This window comes from Bolinopsis microptera, chromosome 5 (genome assembly GCF_026151205.1).
Source record: "Bolinopsis microptera isolate Bmic1 chromosome 5, MBARI_Bmic_1.0, whole genome shotgun sequence".
Taxonomy (NCBI): Eukaryota; Metazoa; Ctenophora; class Tentaculata; order Lobata; family Bolinopsidae; genus Bolinopsis; species Bolinopsis microptera.
The window spans coordinates 9893549-9913086 of NC_087076.1; the positions used below are offsets into that span (position 1 = coordinate 9893549).

At 42.2% G+C, this 19538-nt stretch overlaps 3 protein-coding genes across 6 annotated transcripts in view; 2 read left to right on the forward strand and 1 right to left on the reverse strand.

Annotated features, from left to right (window-relative positions):
• LOC134814964 (SURP and G-patch domain-containing protein 1-like) overlaps positions 1-19538 on the forward strand; it is a 36614-nt gene that overhangs the window by 12177 nt on the left and 4899 nt on the right. The window contains exons 6-7 of the mRNA XM_063823349.1: positions 7983-8074; positions 14595-14758. Of these exons, the coding sequence (XP_063679419.1) occupies positions 7983-8074; positions 14595-14758 (256 nt within the window). The remainder of the gene's footprint in view (positions 1-7982; positions 8075-14594; positions 14759-19538) is intronic.
• LOC134814959 (uncharacterized) overlaps positions 1099-19538 on the forward strand; it is a 103297-nt gene continuing 84857 nt past the window's right edge. For all 4 annotated transcript variants that reach the window (XM_063823326.1, XM_063823327.1, XM_063823328.1 and 1 more), the window contains exon 1: positions 1099-1112. The gene's annotated coding sequence lies outside the window, so the exon portion shown is untranslated. The remainder of the gene's footprint in view (positions 1113-19538) is intronic.
• Positions 17800-18797, reverse strand: LOC134815663 (guanine deaminase-like). Its single transcript, XM_063824219.1, has 2 exons — positions 18599-18797; positions 17800-18365 (listed from the first exon to the last, which is right to left on the reverse strand). The coding sequence occupies exons 1-2, from the start codon at positions 18792-18794 to the stop codon at positions 18091-18093; spliced, it is 471 nt and encodes a 156-aa protein (XP_063680289.1). The 5' UTR covers positions 18795-18797; the 3' UTR covers positions 17800-18090.

A 19538-nucleotide genomic window follows, 5' to 3' on the forward strand; every position in this document is an offset into this window, starting at 1 on the left:
ATAATGTGCACAATGCTGACCGTTTTCACAACTTCAACGCTACTACGATGCAGTATGGTGTTCTCCAGAATTTCGCCATCCAGATTTAAGACAGATCAAGCATTTTGTCTGTACATGTCGAAAAAGTTTTCTCTAGGGCCACGATCCGCGATCGGGTTAAGTCAAAATTGTCCATTGATCTCAAATATTTTATTGTGACAATGGTGATGGTCCCCATCTAGTGACTGTAGAATTGGTTTTCCAGTTCAATTATGAGAATTTTCAGAAGGCTTATAAAAATATAAACATGATGTCCTAGAATTGACAGTTAAAATTATAATAGTTCTTAATACTCCCAATCATCTTACCTTCATGTTATTAGTGAGTAATTCAAAATAATAACTGCTCTGACATGAGCATACTGCACCTTGACACATTGACAATATATATGGGTGGGCGCTAAATACAATCCCTTCATTTCACTCTAACAAATACATCTGACAATAAAAACATCTCCTGAGCTCACCAGTCACCCCTCAGACCTGCAATAATTGTAACAACCCACACACTGACAAACACTGAGGAGGTCGCTTTGTTGTGTGGACTCTATTACCTTATACCTAACCTATTGTCTTATTACAATCTCTCTTTGTTTCCTGGTACATAGCCGTGAACAAAGCTATCAAAGGTATGGTATTCCTATTATATGAAATACACTCTCCCACCTGAGATGTATTGAAACTGTAGCTAGACCGTTACCGGTGTACTGTAAACTGCATCTCCTGTGTACTGTAATAACAATGTTGTGCAGAGTATACCCCCCCCCCCCCACCAGAGGGTTTGTCACATAATGGAAGCTGACCTATCACTCTGATCCGTCCTTAACCTTAGCTTTAGTAGTCTATACTCTATCCTCTAGTGCCCGCCTCTATATTCATCATATTGTGTCGGAGTATAAAATCACTGACTAGCTGCACCAACTCATTTATTTCACCGCATGGAAGTTGAAATAGTGCCTGGGTCGTGGAACATGTTGGCGAAGTATGAGAAGTATGCTCATGAGTTACTGAGATTCAGATCATAAATTAGTGTTGTAAACTAATTACAACACTGCAAATCTATTACATTTATTGAGAATTATGTAATGTAACGTGATGGAAATTTTAAACGGGCATATCCTGTCTAAACAGCTAAACCCAGGATGCACTACATGAAGAATTCGTTGTAACTTTGTTTGAAAAGCATTAATAGGTTTAGTTAGTTAGCTTAAAATGCTGTCATTTACTGAACTATGCGGTATATCTTTAGTAATATAGTATTAACTATATTATTATTATTTGTACTGTGAACCTCATGATTTTAAATAACGCTATCTCTTTTACCACCATTAGTTTGGTCTGGCTATGCCTCTTGGGAAATTAAAGACTTTTTACACAGTGTGCACTGTACCATACAATTAAAGTCATTGTAGTTAAAGAACTATTGAACATTGTTAAAGAAGAAGAACACATTGTTTTAGTTACATGTTGTAAAACATTGTATTTTAATAACATAAATGTTATAACTTATATATTATTGAAGCAACAAACAAATTTATACATTATAATATTATATAGTCTAGCTGTGAGTCGAACAAATCTTCAAAATAAATGGGATGAGTTCAGGCTTGTGTACATTATATTATACATGCAAGATTTCTTATCCCATTTATTTTATACAATACGATAGCAAATATTTATTGTCTAGCTGTTCAGCTCACTCAGGAATAGTTCTACCCTTATTAAACAATATTCAATATTTGTGATAATATTTGGACAAGGAATGTGATACTCACCACGTGAACAGAGACAATGAGACGATTTATCGTGAAATATTTCCTTCATTCCATAACACAATTCCCCTCAGTTCGAATACCAGATCTAAATCTGTATATCCCAGCAAAAGGAGCTCTCCTTTCCAACTCAGTTAACAATAACGTCCAGACTCGCTCAATCTTAGCCAGCCATATTATCTGGTGCACATTATAATCTCCCTCTACTTGAGTATACTCCCTGTTTATTCGATTGAGCACATGATTTCTGTGGCTCCGTGTTTATTTGATGAAGCGAGAGGCCGTAGGAGAGCTGATCATGACTCAAGCAATGTAGATTAATGAGCTCTAAGTTGAACTGTGCTGGCCGGGAGGTCGGTTACCCCCCACCAAGGTTTGCTCGACATGCCTATCATACCACACTCACCGAGAGAGAGAGAGAGAGAGAGAGAGAGAGAGAGAGAGAGAGAGAGAGAGAGAGAGAGAGAGAGAGAGAGAGAGAGAGAGAGAGAGAGAGAGAGAGAGAGAGAGAGAGAGAGAGAGAGAGAGAGAGAGAGAGAGAGAGAGAGAGAGAGAGAGAGAGAGAGAGAGGAGAGAGAGAGAGAGAGAGAGAGAGAGAGAGAGAGAGAGAGAGAGAGAGAGAGAGAGAGAGAGAGAGAGAGAGAGAGAGAGAGAGAGGGAGGTCTTTAATAGTTTATTATCAAACCTGAAGAGGGGGGGGGGGGCTCAAATCAATCTGATATCTCAGTCTCCACAACTTGTCCAGAAGAAATGTTTGAAAGTTGAAGCAATAACACCTCTGTTAAAAACCAAGCTAATAATCCAATGAGCAGGCATATTCATTTTGACGCACTAAATAGTTTTTGTAGCACTGCTAAGGGTTCACTGAACAGCACATCTAGCGATCTGATCTCCTGTCAAGTTTACATAACATAACGTACTTTGAGGTGCACACTAGATATAATACAGTGCAGGTTTGAGGTGCACACTAGATATAATACAGTGCAGGTTTGAGGTGCACACTAGATAATACAGTGCAGGTTTGAGGTGCACACTAGATAATACAGTGCAGGTTTGAGGTGCACACTAGATAATACAGTGCAGGTTTGAGATGCACACTAGATAATACAGTGCAGGTTTGAGGTGCACACTAGATATAATACAGTGCAGGTTTGAGATGCACACTAGATAATACAGTGCAGGTTTGAGGTGCACACTAGATAATACAGTGCAGGTTTGAGGTGCACACTAGATAATACAGTGCAGGTTTGAGGTGCACACTAGATAATACAGTGCAGGTTTGAGGTGCACACTAGATAATACAGTGCAGGTTTGAGGTGCACACTAGATAATACAGTGCAGGTTTGAGGTGCACACTAGATAATACAGTGCAGGTTTGAGGTGCACACTAGATAATACAGTGCAGGTTTGAGGTGCACACTAGATATAATACAGTGCAGGTTTGAGGTGGAAGCTAGTTAAAGTGTGGGTCAATACAATTAGATCTGAGGTGCCTGGCGCGAGTGGCACATTACGTAGTGGACTATAACATTAACTACACTTCTCCTATTTATCTGGTAATGTTAACACCATCTAGATACCCGTAAAGTGTTACGGCGCCGGGTTTCTGCATATTTCATGTTGTCAATAAAGTTACATTTTTTATGATGATGTGACGCATGGAAAATCGCAAAGTTGTGGTCGAGTTAAGTTGGGTTAGTCTTGAAAACTTTTAACTTGAGGACGTGAGGACAAAACACTGATACAAGTTTCACTCCAACAATTCTTACTGTAACTAAGATACGATATATTTTGTAGTCCGGAGTATAACAGAAAGGCTCATTCTGAGCCTCCCAATTGCCCGGTATCAAGAATCAATATATGAATATAGCACTCAGCAGTCAGCAGGAGGGTGTTACGATGGTCCTTTGTCAAGAGCTGCCCGATTACTTTGTTCGATAATCGTGTCACGTGTCTCATTATAGTCACATGTCTCGTTAATAGTACCTTGCTAATACCTTTCCTTATCTGTCTAATCTGAATTGTCCGACTGGACAAAAGAGCTGGAGAGAGAGAGCTGGATTTATACTTTATCTCGTCGTAGTAGATACTTCCCTAATTCCTGTACCTAATCAGAGAGAGGTTATCATTCGCTGACTTACAAAACGTTACATTCTTCCTTTCCCCCGATACTAGCTTTACATTCTTCCTTCTTTCCCCCGGTTACTGACCTAGATACCTTACTTTACTGACTAAGAAGAGGTGTATCACTATCAACTGTACACTGTACACTGTACACTGTACACTGTACACTGTACACTGTACACTGTACACTGTACAGTCTGAATAAAGTCGGTGTCGCAGTTCGCACACTGGCCTCTTCCCCGGTACTTACAGTGAATCAATACAATTCCAACTGCAGTCCTCAGAACACTTACACAGTGTATTATATTGTACTGGTTCAAGACAGAGACCCTCCTTCTCGGCCTCACTACCCACTAACAAGCTCATATACAGGCACGCCTTCTCTTTGTACGCCAGACAGACAGATATATAATATCAGACGGCTCGGGATTAGGGGGTAAGGAGTAAGGAGTCCCTTTGAGAGAGGGTTACGTCACTTCTGGTGACCGGTACACTTTCGCTTTGTCATTTGGCTACCATAAAATATTCTATTGCTCCAGACAGGACTCAGCTAGAATCTAGATGTCATGATATTAGGGCTGTCAGAAGACGATGGCCCTGTTCGGCTGTACCCCGACCGTACATCTTGTTGTTCTACAGAAATACGAAATGTTCAGATCATTTAAGGAAAAGGCACATAAAGTATTCGCTCTATAGTCGCTGATCTAAGGTTATTGTCTTGAAGCTGTTAGACATAATGTAGGAATTGATACGGTAATTCTTTGATAAGATAATATAAAGTCTAAACAATATCGTAGGAGGGTACGTTATATTGTATGCAGTAATGTATGCCGTTTTTGCGAACAGATTGGATAAGATATCAGCTCGCTTCCCTAGCTGTTGGCCCCCCCCCCCCCCCACCACTATCTAATATCGAGACTACGGCCATGGTAACGATTAAATTATTAAGGTTTAATGAGGAATCTTCTGTCCTCCTTTGATATTGAGAGGCATTTTCTTTGATATACCCGATAGTAACTAATAGGAATGCCACAAATCAGAATTGAAATGCAGCTTAGTTTGAGTCTGATGTTAAGATACAGTATATTATATAAGATATATGTTTACTCTGATAGGTACGTACGTATGTGTTGCAGTTTTTAACAACATGCTCTGAGCTCAGAATCAGAAAAATAATATTAAACCAGCCCTGATTAACATCTGAAGTTGGTGCTGAAACCGGCAATGGTACCGGAGGTACCGGGTAAATACCATTACTATTTCTAGAATGTTGCTGTACTATTCTAGAATGTTCCTGTCACGTGGTACGTACAGCGCAACCCCAGTTAGCCGGGTTGAGTTGTGAGCCAGATAGTGTAGTTAATTAAACCTGGTTAAAACCTTGTGAATTAGCGTAATTGTGCAGCTCATGGATTGTTCCTCAACAATGTGTGTCAATAGAGTCTAGGTGAGAGTAACTGACTGGTACGTGTCATTTCCATTTTCCAAGGTTAGCGCACGTTTGTCGACTGATCTCACAGCTTCACAGATAATACATTATAATTATCTGATACTCAAGAGCTTCACATGACATTTCTGATGAAAACGTAATATGCTACAGCACGCTATTCGTCAAATTATGCTTTTCAGTCAAATCATCATGAGGAATACTGCGCTGAAAACACGAGATTGGCTTTGTTTTGAGAATCACGTCTCCACATTCAATAGAATTTATCGAACTTACATATTAAATTATCCAGACTGATTGTTTAATATCAGTATAAAAATTAGCTATAACACGCTTTTAAACGTGATACAGTCTAATCTACAAGATCATGAGTCATGACACTGTCACAGGTCACTGTTGGCTGTTCCCGGTGTAACTCCTAGCAGTTGAGTTGGTTACTATTCACAGCAATCACAGTTGACCAGCTGCTTGAACAGGTGCAAGTGTCACGGCTACATGGTCATCATCTCTACCTACTGATAATCAGTCACGTGTGTTACCATGTGTCACGTGTTAAAATATTGGCATATTATGATTTATGAGTGTGTGTGAAGTGCAGGTATTATGCGCATATATTATATTGGTGGTGTTCGTGAAATTGGGTAGATGGTGTGTTAAATACTGCACAACTCCCAGGAGTAATCAAATAGAAGAGGTGTGTTACCAGTAGTGCTAAGTACGTGGTCATGTTATTTAAAGCTCGTAGTTCTTAGTACAGGATCGTTAGTGAGATATTTCTATAGTAGAAACTTAAACTAAGTAGAAACTGATATATTAGTTTAGCTAGTGACTTACCATGATTTCGCTTCAAGCCGAACGCTATCATTTAAAACATCAAAACAACCCGCTCCCCTAAACATAAAATCCAGCAGCTCACATCCAACAAAAACATGGCCAGCCAAACACACCTAACCCTCCCCGCTACACGGTTAACAGATTTAGAAATTAAAGTCCACTAATGTGCAGCTAGCCGGGTAGAGTAACCGTATTATGTCTGTAGCGGGGGTGTGCCCTGGTCAGCGCTGCTAACACGCCACCTGCTATTCGGCACTCTATTACATTATATCCCTACAACCTGTCATCTCTTCAGATCACCTTACCGGACAGACAGCTCTCTAACTGCTGCTGTTCTCTGTTGTTGTTGGTTAGACGTGATAGGATCATGTTGTTACTGTGACAAATGACAGGAACTTGTTAAGTAGTCTCTAGTAGGGATGTTATGTTGCAGTCTTGTGTATCATGTGTTGTTCGAGGAGCTTGAGTCTTTCGTCTTTGATTTCTGAGCGGTCCGATTCGATTTGCTGGTGATCTTCATCAGTAGGCGAGTACAATTACTAGAGCCGTACCGACCGCAGATTTAAGATCTGAATATTTGGAACATTGGTTACAATTATCTCTCTAGCTGCACTTATTTTATCTCCTTTTTGTTTTGTTTTTTCTCCGTAACTTCGTCAAGGCTGACGTCTCCCTGACAAATACACTGGAACTACAGCATGCCGCTGCCTATCATGGGTTTGGGTTAATTCGCTGCAGATCCCGACAGCAACTGCTTTTCTTGGCTGTAAGAGGTCGACATACAATAGCTAATAGATTTACCAGACATCATCAGCGATGCAGTAATGTTGAGCAGCACTGCAACAATGTCAACTAAACCACAAGTCCAATTTTCTGATCTTATCTGAGCCAATGGAGGTTGGAGAATAATGCATCTAACAATGCCGCTGTCAGACATATGTATTGTCTGTCTGGACTGAAAATCTATCTAATACCTTGATTCATTGTTGGGTTTCTTTAGCTGTCCGGGCTTCTTCAAATTTCGTGCAATCAAACACTGCCTTTCTTTAAAGATTTCACGTAAAATTAGTGACCATGTGCATGCCATGATTCGTATCCTAAAATTGTCAATTAAGTCAGACCTGTTCGTTCTGGTAGATGTGAGTATATCTATTTAGAGTGATTAATCACTCATATCTTTATTGAGTAAACGTTCAGCGAGCTTAAAATGTATGATGAAATTGAAGAGCCACTTGGAGAGTAATGGATGCAGAATGCATATTGCATATTGCATTATATTGCATAATGCATATTGCATATGCTAATGTTTACCTGTAACACGAACAATTATATGAGATAGTGGCGTATAATAGAATAAAATCATGCCCTCTAACTATACTTTCATTTCTTTTAACCAATTCAAGGTTGGAGAAATGGAATCTGAACTATCCTTGATTTCCTCCAGCAAGTTATATGAATATAGTAAATTTACACTATTTGTAATTGTGGCCAGAATTTGGACGCACGAAGGCTTGCTAAGTCCTTGCAGCGTTGCTGATTATAAAATCACACTGTCTAATTCACACCAGGATGATGATGACACAATAGCTTGTAATGGCTGAATCTCTGTATTGTAGCCTTTGTATACCAACTGAAACATCACTTACAAAATTTAGGAAGAACTTAGAGTCTGCGAAACCAGTTGTCATGAACAATGAAGATTAGACATAGCCACACGGCCACTATAAATAGTACCATTTACTGAAGACTAAATCGTTACATTTTCAGCTCAAGTTGAACAGATAAATACGCTGAACGAGGGAAAGCACCACTTGGGAGATTTCTTACCCACTGAAGAACTGGAACGATTCATGCTGAGGGTAAGTTTAACCTTAAATATCTGTAAATTTGACCATACTCTCTGCAAATTTCCTTGCTTATGCAAGTGAACATGTGTCATAACATAACTGCTAAGAAATCGATTATTATCTCCTATATCGGTATCACGTGATCACATTACGCCCAATTTCAGTACCTGTTCGTCAATGTCGCGCCTAACATGCCACCGTAACTGAAATCTCAAATTTCTGCTTTGCCTGTCTCTGAAATCGATGTAAACGGTTGGATCGGACAAAATATTGCCAAGCCAATTACCGCCCTGCTGTATGGCTTAATTTACGGCAGTAAGTGGGGAGCGTTGCACAGAAACGAGCAAGACGCCCAATTTAGACTAGTCTGTTCATATTGTTATACAGTTCCACTTACCATCTCTTCTTTTTAATTAAGAAATGCACATTATATGCGCTGTATTCATGCGAACATTCCGGTGCATACTGCATATTTTAACCTCTAGAGTTCATAATTTAAAGCTTCGGGGTAGGAGGAATCTAGATGGTATGTCAAGAATGGTAAATTCGCAATCTCGTATCCTTCACACTTTTTAGTTCCCTCACCAAACAGACCCATTACTTAATCTAGTTATAACTGATTAGATAATTATCGTTCTGTACGGTCATACATCAGTAGGGGGGGGGGCTCATGTTTTTTTGTCCGTTTTTGTCCGTTTGGCAGCTATATTTTCAAAACGGACAAAAAATAAAGCGGACAAAAACGGACAAAAACGGACAAAAAATAACAAAAATTGAAATAACATTTAGATGCTTCCTCCTCCTCCTCCTCCTCCTCCTCCTCCTCCTCCTCCTCCTCCTCCTCCTCCTCCTCCTCCTCCTCCTCTTCCACCTTCTCCTCCTCCTCCTCCTCAGCCATCCTCCTCAGCCATCCTCCTCAGTCCTCCTCAGTCCTCCTCCTCTTCCACCTTCTCCTCCTCCTCCTCCTCAGCCATCCTCCTCAGTCCTCCTCAGTCCTCCTCCTCTGCAGTCCTCATCATCCTCCTCAGTCCTCCTCCTCCTGGGTCCTCCTCCTCCTCTTCCTCCTCAGTCCTCAGTCCTTCTCCTCAGTCCTCCTCCTCATCCTTTTCGTCAGTACTCCTCCTCCTCAGTCCTCCTCCTCCTCCTCCCTCTCAGTCATCCTCCTCAGTCATCCTCCTCAGCCATCCTCCTCAGCCATCCTCTTCAGCGATCCTCCTCAGTACTCCTCAGTCCTCCTCCTTCTCAGTCCTCCTCAGTCCTCCTCCTCAGTCATCCTTCTCCTCCTCCTCCTCCAGGGGGGATCCTGTTTTTTATCCTTTTTTTCCGTTCGGAACCCTATATTATCAAAACGGACAAAAAATAGAGCGGACAAAAACGGACAAAAACGGACAAAAAATAACAAAAATGGAAATAATATTTAGATGCTTCCTCCTCCTCCTCAGTCTTCCTCAGTCATCCTCCTCCTCCTCCTGAGTCCTCCTCCTGGGTCCTCCTCCTGGGACCTCCTCCTCTTGGGTCCACCTCCTCTTCATCCTCCTCCTCTTCCTCCTCAGTCCTCAGTTCTCCTCCTCAGCTCAGTCCTCCTTCTCAGTCCTCCTCATCCTTTTCCTCAGTCCTCCTCCTCAGTCCTGCCCAGTCCCCCTCCTCCTCCTATTCACTCCTCCTCCTCCTCCTCCTCCTCCTCCTCCTCCTCAGTCCTCCTCCTCCTCAGTCCTCCTCCTTCTCAGTCCTCCTCCTCCTCCTCAGTCCTCCTCCTCCTCAGTCATCCTCCTCAGTCCTTCTCCTCCTCAGTCCTTCTCCTCTTCCTCCTCCTCCTCAGTCTTCCTCATATTCCTCAGTCCTCCCCCAGTCACCCTCCTCCTCAGTCCTCCCCCAGTCACCCTCCTCCTCCTCATCCTCCTCATCAGTCCTCCTTCTCCTTAGTCCTCCTCCTCAGTCCTCCTCCTCCTCCTCCTGGGTTCTCCTCCTGGATCCCTCTTCTCCTCCTCAGTCCTTCTCCTCCTCCTCAGTTATCCTCCTCCTCCTCCTTCTCCTCCTGGGTCCTCCTCCTTCTGCTCACCAGTCCTCCTCCTCAGTCCTCCTCATCCTCTTCATCCACTTACTTCTCCTCCTCATCAGTCCTCATCAGTCCTCCTCCTCCCAAGTCATCCTCCTCCTCCTGGGGCCTTTTCCTGTGTCCTCCTCCTCCTGGGTCCTCCTCCTCAGTCCTCCTCCTCTTCCTTCTCCTCAGTCCTTCTCCTCCTCAGTCCTTCTCCTCTTCCTCCTCCTCAGTCTTCCTCCTCCTCAATCCTTTCCCCAGTCACCCTCCTCCTCATCCTCATCCTCCTCATCAGTCCTCCTTCTCCTTCTCAGTCCTCCTTCTCAGTCCTCCTCCTCCTCTTCTTCCTGGTTCCTCCTCCTGGGTCCTCCTTCTCCTCCTCAGTCCTCCTCCTCTTCCTCCTCCTCCTGGGTCCTCCTGATCCTCCTCAATCTTCTTTCTCCTTCTACTCCTCCTCTTCCTCCTCAGTCCTCAGTTCTCCTCCTCAGCTCAGTCCTCCTTCTCAGTCCTCCTCCTCATCCTTTTCCTCAGTCCTCCTCCTCAGTCCTGCCCAGTCCCCCTCCTCCTCCTCCTATTCACTCCTCCTCCTCCTCCCCCTCCTCAGTCCTCCTAAGTCCTCCCATTCTCAGTCCTCCTCCTCATCAGTCCTCTTCACCAGTCCTCCTCCTCAGTCCTCCTTATCCTCATCCTTCATCTCCTTCCTTCATCTCCTTTCTCCTCCTCATCCTCCTCATACACCTCCTCCTCATCAGTCCTCCTCCTCACTGCTCACTCCTTCTCCTCCTCCTCCTCCTCCTCCTCGTCCTTAGTCCTCTTTATCAGTCCTCATCAGTCCTCATCAGTCCTCCTCCTCCCCAGTCCTCCTTTTGGGGCCTTTTCCTGGGTCCTCCTCCTGGGTCCTCCTCCTTTTGGGTCCTCCTCCTCTTGGGTCCTCATCCTTCTCCTTAGTCCTCCTCCTCCTCAGTCCTCCTCTTGAGTCCTTCTTCTCCTCCTCCTCCTATTCATTCCTCCTCCTCAGTTCTCCTTCTCAGTCTCACTCCTCCTTCTCAGTCCTCCTCCTCCTCTTCTTCCTGGTTCCTCCTCTTGGGTCCTCCTTCTCCTCCTCAGTCCTCCTCCTCTTCCTCCTCTTCCTGGGTCCTCCTGATCCTCCTCAGTCTTCTTCCTCCTTTTACTCCTCAGTCCTCCTCCTGCTCAATCCTCCTCTTCCTCCTAAGTCCTCCCCTCCTCAGTCCTCCTAAGTCCTCCCCTTCTCAGTCCTCCTCCTCATCAGTCCTCTTCACCAGTCCTCCTCCTCAGTCCTCCTTATCCTCATCCTTTATCTCCTTTCTCCTCCTCATCCTCCTCATACACCTCCTTCTCCTCATCAGTCCTCCTCCTCACTCCTCAGTCCTTCTCCTCCTCCTCCTCCTCCTCGTCCTTAGTCCTCTTTATCAGTCCTCATCAGTCCTCATCGGTCCTCCTCCTCCCCAGTCCTCCTCATGGGGCCTTTTCCTGGGTCCTCCTCCTCTTGGGTCCTCCTCCTCTTGAGTCCTTCTTCTCCTCCTCCTATTCATTCCTCCTCCTCAGTTCTCTTTCTCAGTCTCACTCCTCCTCAGCCCCCCTCCTCTCCCTCCTCAGTCCCCCCTCCTCCTTTTCCTCTCTTTCATCTCTCAATAATTTGTTCAATTTATAATTATTGTTGGTGTTATTGTTAACATAATTTATTGTTATACCGTATACTAAAATGTTTTTAAGCGCATTTGAGTCTGACTCAAAATGTGCTCAAGAATCTTTGTGTTTAACAAAGTTTTACTCTCCAGTAATAAAACTTTTCATCCCTTTTTATGTTATTAAAAAATGTGTAGACTATTCTTTGTGCCTAATTGAAGATTAAAAGTTTGAGAAAGGACCATGGTCATTAACCGGGCTACCCATTTCTGCAGATAGCCTGTTACAAATTGTGGAGAAAATTTAAATCAAAAGTTACAATTTTTGTCCGTTTTTGTCCGTTTTTGTCCGTTTGGCAGCTATATTTTCAAAACGGACAAAAATTAACGGACAAAAACGGACAAAAACGGACAAAAAATAACATGATCCCCCCCCATCAGTATTCCGACGGCAGTACGGCGGCAACACGGCGGCAGTACGGCGGCAGTACGGCGGCAGTCCTGCGGCAGTACGGCGGCAGTACGGCGGCAGTACGGCGGCAGTACGGCGGCAGTCCCGCGGCAGTACGGCGGCAGTATAGTGACAACACTTATATCAGAATTTTGATCCAATTATTCCATGATTTTGATGATTTGTTCACATTGATTTGTGAATTAAAAATATATTTCGAAAAATCAATAAGTTGTAAATAAGTTCATACAATATCATTATAACTTTAAATCAGTAACTGTCACCCTGGAGCAATAAAATATTAAAATAATTCAGATTCATTGCAAGTACTTCTGGTATCTTTTGTATTTCTCTGATCTGATTATCGTCAACATCTGAACACCTAAATCTTGAAGAATGGATTCCTCTCTCAGCTCTACTACATCATCCCCAAGTATCCCTAGTCCGTCTACTTTTCAGAAATCAAACTCAGAGATTGTAAAGATTGCAGGACGGAGGACTACACTCGACTACCTTGTGGAGAACTACAGCTGAACATATCCCTCTGCAGTTTACATCGAACGACACTACTGGCTAGTAGATCTCGTCCCCTCTCTCCTAGTCCTACCAAAGATCCTACTATCCTTCCTGGTGCCACTCAAGCTGTTATACCTTCTAGACGAGGAGGAGCTACTCCGCCAGATACTGATAATGCTCGCCTAGTAAGACCTGTGGTTACACCTACCCGACCCTCTTCCAGTTCCTCACCACCACCTAGTAGACGCCGTCTGAACTCTGATGAAACCTACTCCCGCTCCTCTGTAGCTGGCGAAGCCTTATCCTCCTACAACAGAGTGCACAGAGACTTTGCCAACCGTCCTGATACCTCCATCAGCCTCTCAAAGTTCCTGAAACAGAAACGAATCCCTGAAAGATCCTTCTACCGCAAGAAGAAGATAGCAGAGCTGATTATCCTTGATAGACCACGATTCGGCAGTCTCATCAAACAGATTCTCATGGAGGAGCGGACTGACAGGATCAACCAGCAGATTCTCTCTGACCGATGTGGGGCTATCCTCAAGCAGAGTGACTTTCTGGAGAAGAAACAACTCGCAATTGCTGCTGGAAAGATTCTCTAAATGTAAATTATTTTATTGCTCCAGGGTGACAGTTACTGATTTAAAGTTATAGTGATATTGTATGAACTTATTTATACAACTAATATTGATTTATCCAAATATATTAATTGACAAATCATTAAAATCGTCTCTTTAATTGACAAATCAATGTGAACTAATCATCAAACTCATGAAATAATTGGATCAAAAGTCTGATATAAGTGTTGTCACTATACTGCCGTGGCACTGCCGCCGTACTGCCGCCGTACTGCCGCGGGACTGCCGCCGTACTGCCGCCGTACTGCCGCCGTACTGCCGCGGGACTGCCGCCGTACTGCCGCGGGACTGCCGCCGTACTGCCGCCGTACTGCCGCCGTACTGCCGTCGGAATACTGATGTATGACCTTCTGTACATGTCATGTTTAATTCTTGGCAGTTCAGACATTTACATTAAAACGTACTCTACAACACTAGAATCAATCAAATTGGAAGTTGAACATCATGTACCTTGACACACACCGTTAACAAATCACGTATAACACAAAATTTCACATCTTTTTTTGGAACATGTAATGTTAGATCGGGTGTAAAGAAAGGTGTAATACGACTCTTCAAGCACCACCTAAAGTAAGCTTTATATTTAGCTCTATATAAAGATACCGCGAGATTGAATAACCGCTTTGACAAATCACCGGGCATGCTCTACGAAGTCAGTCAGATCGGAATTCGGGTGTATATTGCAGTTCCGGGGGATTGACTGCTTACCTGGGTCCTGGACGTGTGTATTAGGGAGTCGTTGGTATTGAGGGTAAGGGAGAATGTTGGAATAACAGTCTACACGGTCTGTGTATCGGGGTAATTGAAAAGCAAAGTTTGAATATTATTCATAATTCTGTGGTTTTATGAAATGTGTCAAATTGAATTCAGTCGGTGTAATAACATTGTTGTTACCCTGCGTTCGACTGAGCTTTATCAGACACATAACGGTGAGAACCGGAAACCACTTTCCTGCTGATTCCACTAGTGAAATTTACTAATGTGGAGCTTGAGGCTGATTTACCTGCCTCGGCAACCTTAAACTTAAAGTTATATGGCTCATGTCTCGACCTTGAGGAACTGTGTATGATTTACATGAGATCTTCTCGTAAACCTAAACCACACTTAGACTCTACTAGCGGCTACCTTAAGTAGTTATCTTCAACACAAACTTAAGAACGGCTTCTCAAATTTCCACGATCACTTAACCACACCACCTAATTTCCCAGAATTAGCCCTTCACACTTGACGACCTATTTCCCAGGCAACTGCGATAAAAGCGGGTAAAACTCCACCTCCATTCCTACCCGACAACTCCGATGCCCTGACTGAGGATAATATTGGGTTCAAGATGCTGCAGAAAGCTGGGTGGAAGGAAGGAACTGGACTGGGAGCTTCCAGTTCTGGGATAGTTCAGCCTATTGACAGGTAACTTTCTTTTAAAATATTATGTTAGAAAGCTACTTTTTTCAATACTTGAGATTATCTATTTTCGTGAGAGAACTTTTCAGGTTTTCTGAAGTTATTCCGTTCTGAACTGACGGCAATGAAATATTTCTAATTTCACATCTACCTCTGAGGGATGGTGCAAACCTGTCAGGGTAGGGGGTTTGGTTGGTAATCTGCACTAAGATACGGTCTTTCGAATATCAGTACCGAGTATAACTAGAATATAGCATTAATTACAGCAAGAATCCTAAGCTTGAGTACAACAAATCATACTGTCTGTCTTTTAAATGCATTTGAGATTTGGTGTTTCTCAATATCTGGCGTTCTCCTGGCTACCCTGCTGTTACACTATTAAACAGTTAAGTTGTTCATCTGAAAGTTACGCTCCGGTCGAGTTCGACCAAGTAAACTTTATGATATAACCAAAAAGGTATTTCAAAATCGAGTTGTAAATTTTCCTGGCAAGAACCTCTGTAAGTCGTAGGGAGATCCCAGACATGTTAATATAACTGATATATATTATATAGTATATATTGCAACCTATTAGCTTTTAAAGCGAGACTCAGTGATATAGATTATAGAAGGCAGCGTATTTGCCACGATTATCACACGTGAAAGCTATATAATATCGAGAAAACTGCTAAGTGCTTACGACAAGTATCAAAACTTCTAGATGGTGGTAACACGTGTAATGAAGCTCTAACGTCTAGACAAAAACTTGTGACACTTTCTTTAGTTTCAAGGTTTGTGAGTTAGGGTCATGCAGCTAGCCGCCCACTAGGTCTCAACAAATTGTCAAATATTTGTACCTGTTTGGCTAAATTATTCCGCCAGACATTAAGTACGTTTACACGGCCGGGTTTATTTTTGTTTAAGTTTCAAACATTTCTTTGAATTATCATACGATAAGTCGCTTGTTTTAACTTCAAATTATAAAACTTGGAAATAAACAAAAGCTTTAATAATTGCCCTACAGTGTTCCCGGAAGTGGGGAGGTGTTTAAAATACCTAGAGTCTAACTATGCCGAATATTCCCTCTGTTACAAAGCACCTAACCCGCTGTCAAACTTGTAATTTTACAGAGCTCTGTGTTATGGAATGTGACTTGTGAGAGACGTTTTTTGCCCATAAATAGACTTCCAGCTTGGCCTACCCTGCTCCTAGGACCAAAGCTGATAAAGAATCCCAATAAATCAATTTGTTAATGAAAATGTCCTAGGAATGTACATCATTCCTTGACTGATTCCTGAAACATTATAAATTCATGGGAAGGACTGAGGCTAATTTCGTCGTCTTCACTAAGTTAATCTTCTTTAATTATAATCTCATGTGTACAGTGTAAAAGCAAGATGACATGCAATACAAAGTCATTACAGTTAACCCCAAAATGTAGACTTCCGGGTTAAACCCATCACAGACATATAAGAGAACCCTTCAAGCTGAATGTCATACATTTAGAGAAATTTTGCGAAGAAATTAGTCGGTTTCAGGCGTTGGAGATGTTGACATTAATTGAAATATAAGTGGTCTTGACAACGTGCCAGTATATATCCTATGTGCATTGAATTGTGCAAGCATCCTTTATATGCTGCACGGTACCTGTGGTGTCCACTACTAAACGGTCAATAGGACCGAGCAGTAAATATTGTAAACACTACGTAATGTCGTGAATAAGACAATATCCGATAGGTGACATTTGATGAGCAAGTGAAGGCATGATAAAATTACTCTGAATTATAGGAGTAGTTGCGTTTTGTCCGGATTCGCAGTAAAACGGTCCGTCCCAGACGCGCCAACGTAACTTTCGCGAATGTTCCCGAATGTAATACGGTCACCGGAGTGTCCTCTCTGCATATTAAATATTGAGGATTTCATTGATATACCCGACGTGTATAATATAATATAAACTGTCGCCAGTATAATATGATATTATACCGTGTGCACTGTACGGTCACTTTAGCACTCACACCCCTAAGTCAGGGCAATATCACTTTCTTAGATTGCAATACTTTTCAATATTGTTGTTAATCAAGGTCACTAATGGACAGGTAGAGTCGCCGTCCACCTTGCCCAGTCGATGGAGCGTGTAATAGTGCAAGAAAAATAGAAAAATAGCACTAATGCAACTTGAATGTCCATTTAGGTCACCAAGAACTAAAGAAAGTATTCCGAGAAATATATTGACGTGTTCATTGATTTTAAAGCGGCATACGTTTTATGGTTACTTTCAGTACCACCAGAATGTCGTCATTTGGTAATGGGGTCGTTTATGGACGAGCTACTTTATCCGTAAAAAGGCTTGAAGACAAAGACGCGGAAACATCACCTAACGTAACGCGCGAATGACAAATTTGTATTAAAATCTGAGGCGCCATACCATCAAGCGTGACAGGAACTCGCGTGTATTGCATGCGCTCGATCGAGTCAATGCATGCGTGCGCGCAGATGAAGGCTTATGGCTATGCATGCCATAAGTAGTGGATGACCTTGCTGTACGGCAAGTTAAACAAGGATCTGAAACTACTAGGTTCCGTACAGACTCAACTCTGCACCCGTGTCAATATGTTCATTATATGCAAGCCTCTTGATTTATATATAATGAAGCTGGGAAAAGTCTGAATTTTTCAGGTATCCGCCTGTACGTGACAGGTCACATGTGACACGTTGATCAATTGCAGCTTCAGTAATTTCTTGCTCTCAACGGATACATAAAATTGAACATTAGCTCACCCTTTGCATTGTGTCCTTTGAAATTGACCTCTGCTGCACGATAGTTGATACTAAGTGTTGAAAAGAGGGCATGTTTTCACCGAAGGTGTTGTATTTTTGTAGCAACAATAAAGATATGTAGCAACACTTCAGCTGCGTGAAGTCTTGCCAGAAGGAGTAGAAAAGCAGTCAAACCCGACATAATGAAAAATTAAACGATTGTTTATTTTTTACTTTACAATTAAACAATGTCAATATTCTAATCATGCAAGTGGTGACAAGCTCACTGCTTGATATGTCTATCCAAACGAAATATAATTCTGAAATCAAATGAAACATTAAAACACTGATAGAATGTCTATTGCATTATACCTAATATAATTTAGAAGTATTATAATTGCTAGTGATATGAATAGTGATGATCTGATCATTTACATGTCCGTTTTGGTGACTGCATACCTAACCCCAACTTTGAATTTTCTCTATTATAACTATAAACAAGTTCTTTAACTTGTTTATGATTTCGGGGCTTTTCCGTTTTCTACTGTCCACCCTTTGTCCGGTTTAACCTTCACAACTCCAAGAAATACCAAAACCCCAAATCAGTACATGATTTTATCCTGGTCGCTGGACCACGTTTCAAACACCTTCAAAGCTGTCACTCTGGCCACTTGTTTAAACGGAATCAGTCTGTTATCATGCACACCCTGCTTGATCTCTTCATATATGATGCTATCGTCGAAACCTACTTCAGCTGCATCGCTCCTCTCAGCTCCGTAGTACACTGTTTTAACCCGTGACCAGTAGATCGCTCCAAAACACATGGGGCACGGTTCGCACGTTGTGTAGAGGTCACAGTCCGTTAATATAAAGGTATCTGAAATCAGTATTGTGAGTACCGTTATACAATCGTTAATTGTAATCAGCAAAACTTTTTACAGCTCAATAGATTTGGAGTCTGGTGGAGAGGCGAGGCGTATTGTTAACACGTGGCAGAAATTGACCAATCAGCTTTGACTATTGACCGTTAATCACGTATCAAAAACATACCTCACCTCTCCACCAGAATTCACATCTATAGGGATAAATACTGGTCCTACAAATACGTACTTAATTTTTTACAAGCGTCTCTGATGGCCAGGACCTCAGCATGAGCGGTCGGGTCATTAGTAGATGTTACCATGTTATGTCCTTTCCCCACTACTTTACCGTTCTTCACAATAACACACCCAAAGGGCCCTCCGTTCTTCTGTAGACCCTCCAGCGCTTCCTCCACTGCTTTGTTCATGTTGCTTTGTTGTGCCATTGGTGATCTAGAAGGGAGATTTGTCTGCTCTCAAAGTATTATACGTTTGGAAATTTATCCAAAATGAAACAACGGCAACTACTCGAAAATCAAAATGCGAACTCCATCGATCAGCTCAACTTATATCTTCCTGACACTTTCGCATATCCTTATTACTTATATACCCTAATATGTTTCATAACGGTAACAGAAAAGACTGTCCGAAAGCTTTTACCATATTGATCTCGATGGTGAGCACTGAGCGTGTCGGATTGGCAGCATTCACGACGAATGGGAAGAGTGATATCTTCAAAAACTTTGTTATTGGTGATAGGATACCTATCAGTATCATCGAGCTTTTCAGCTAGCTAGGGTACAGAGGAAACTGGTAGGTGTGGTAATATTTTGTAAATAGTGCGATTCCACACCTGCTTAAAACTCTTATATGTGCAGCAAACTTTGAGACAGAAAACACCGCAATTAAGCTTAACAATTCGCCACTTTGTAGCCTTTAAGCTTTTAAGTACCCTCAGGTTGGATTATTCAACAGCCTAGTATATAACGTTGCCTAACACGATTTCGATTGTTGTGTTTAACACGATATAAAATGTGTGATATATACATATATGAAGTTCAACAATTAATCTAACAATAAAGATGAAGAGCCTGAAAAATGAAAACATGTTACAGATATAGACGGTAAATATAACGGTACACTTGCGGATGTTCAAAGTACCTACAATACAAAAGAGAGAGCTGGAAGAA

Coding starts and splice junctions, on each gene's coding strand:
- LOC134815663 (XM_063824219.1), bottom strand. CDS start 18,794: ATGGCACAACAAAGCAACATGAACAAAGCAGTGGAGGAAGCGCTGGAG. Junction 18,366..18,598: donor AGACGCTTGTAAAAAATTAA/GTACGTATTTGT, acceptor TACTGATTTCAG/ATACCTTTATATTAACGGAC.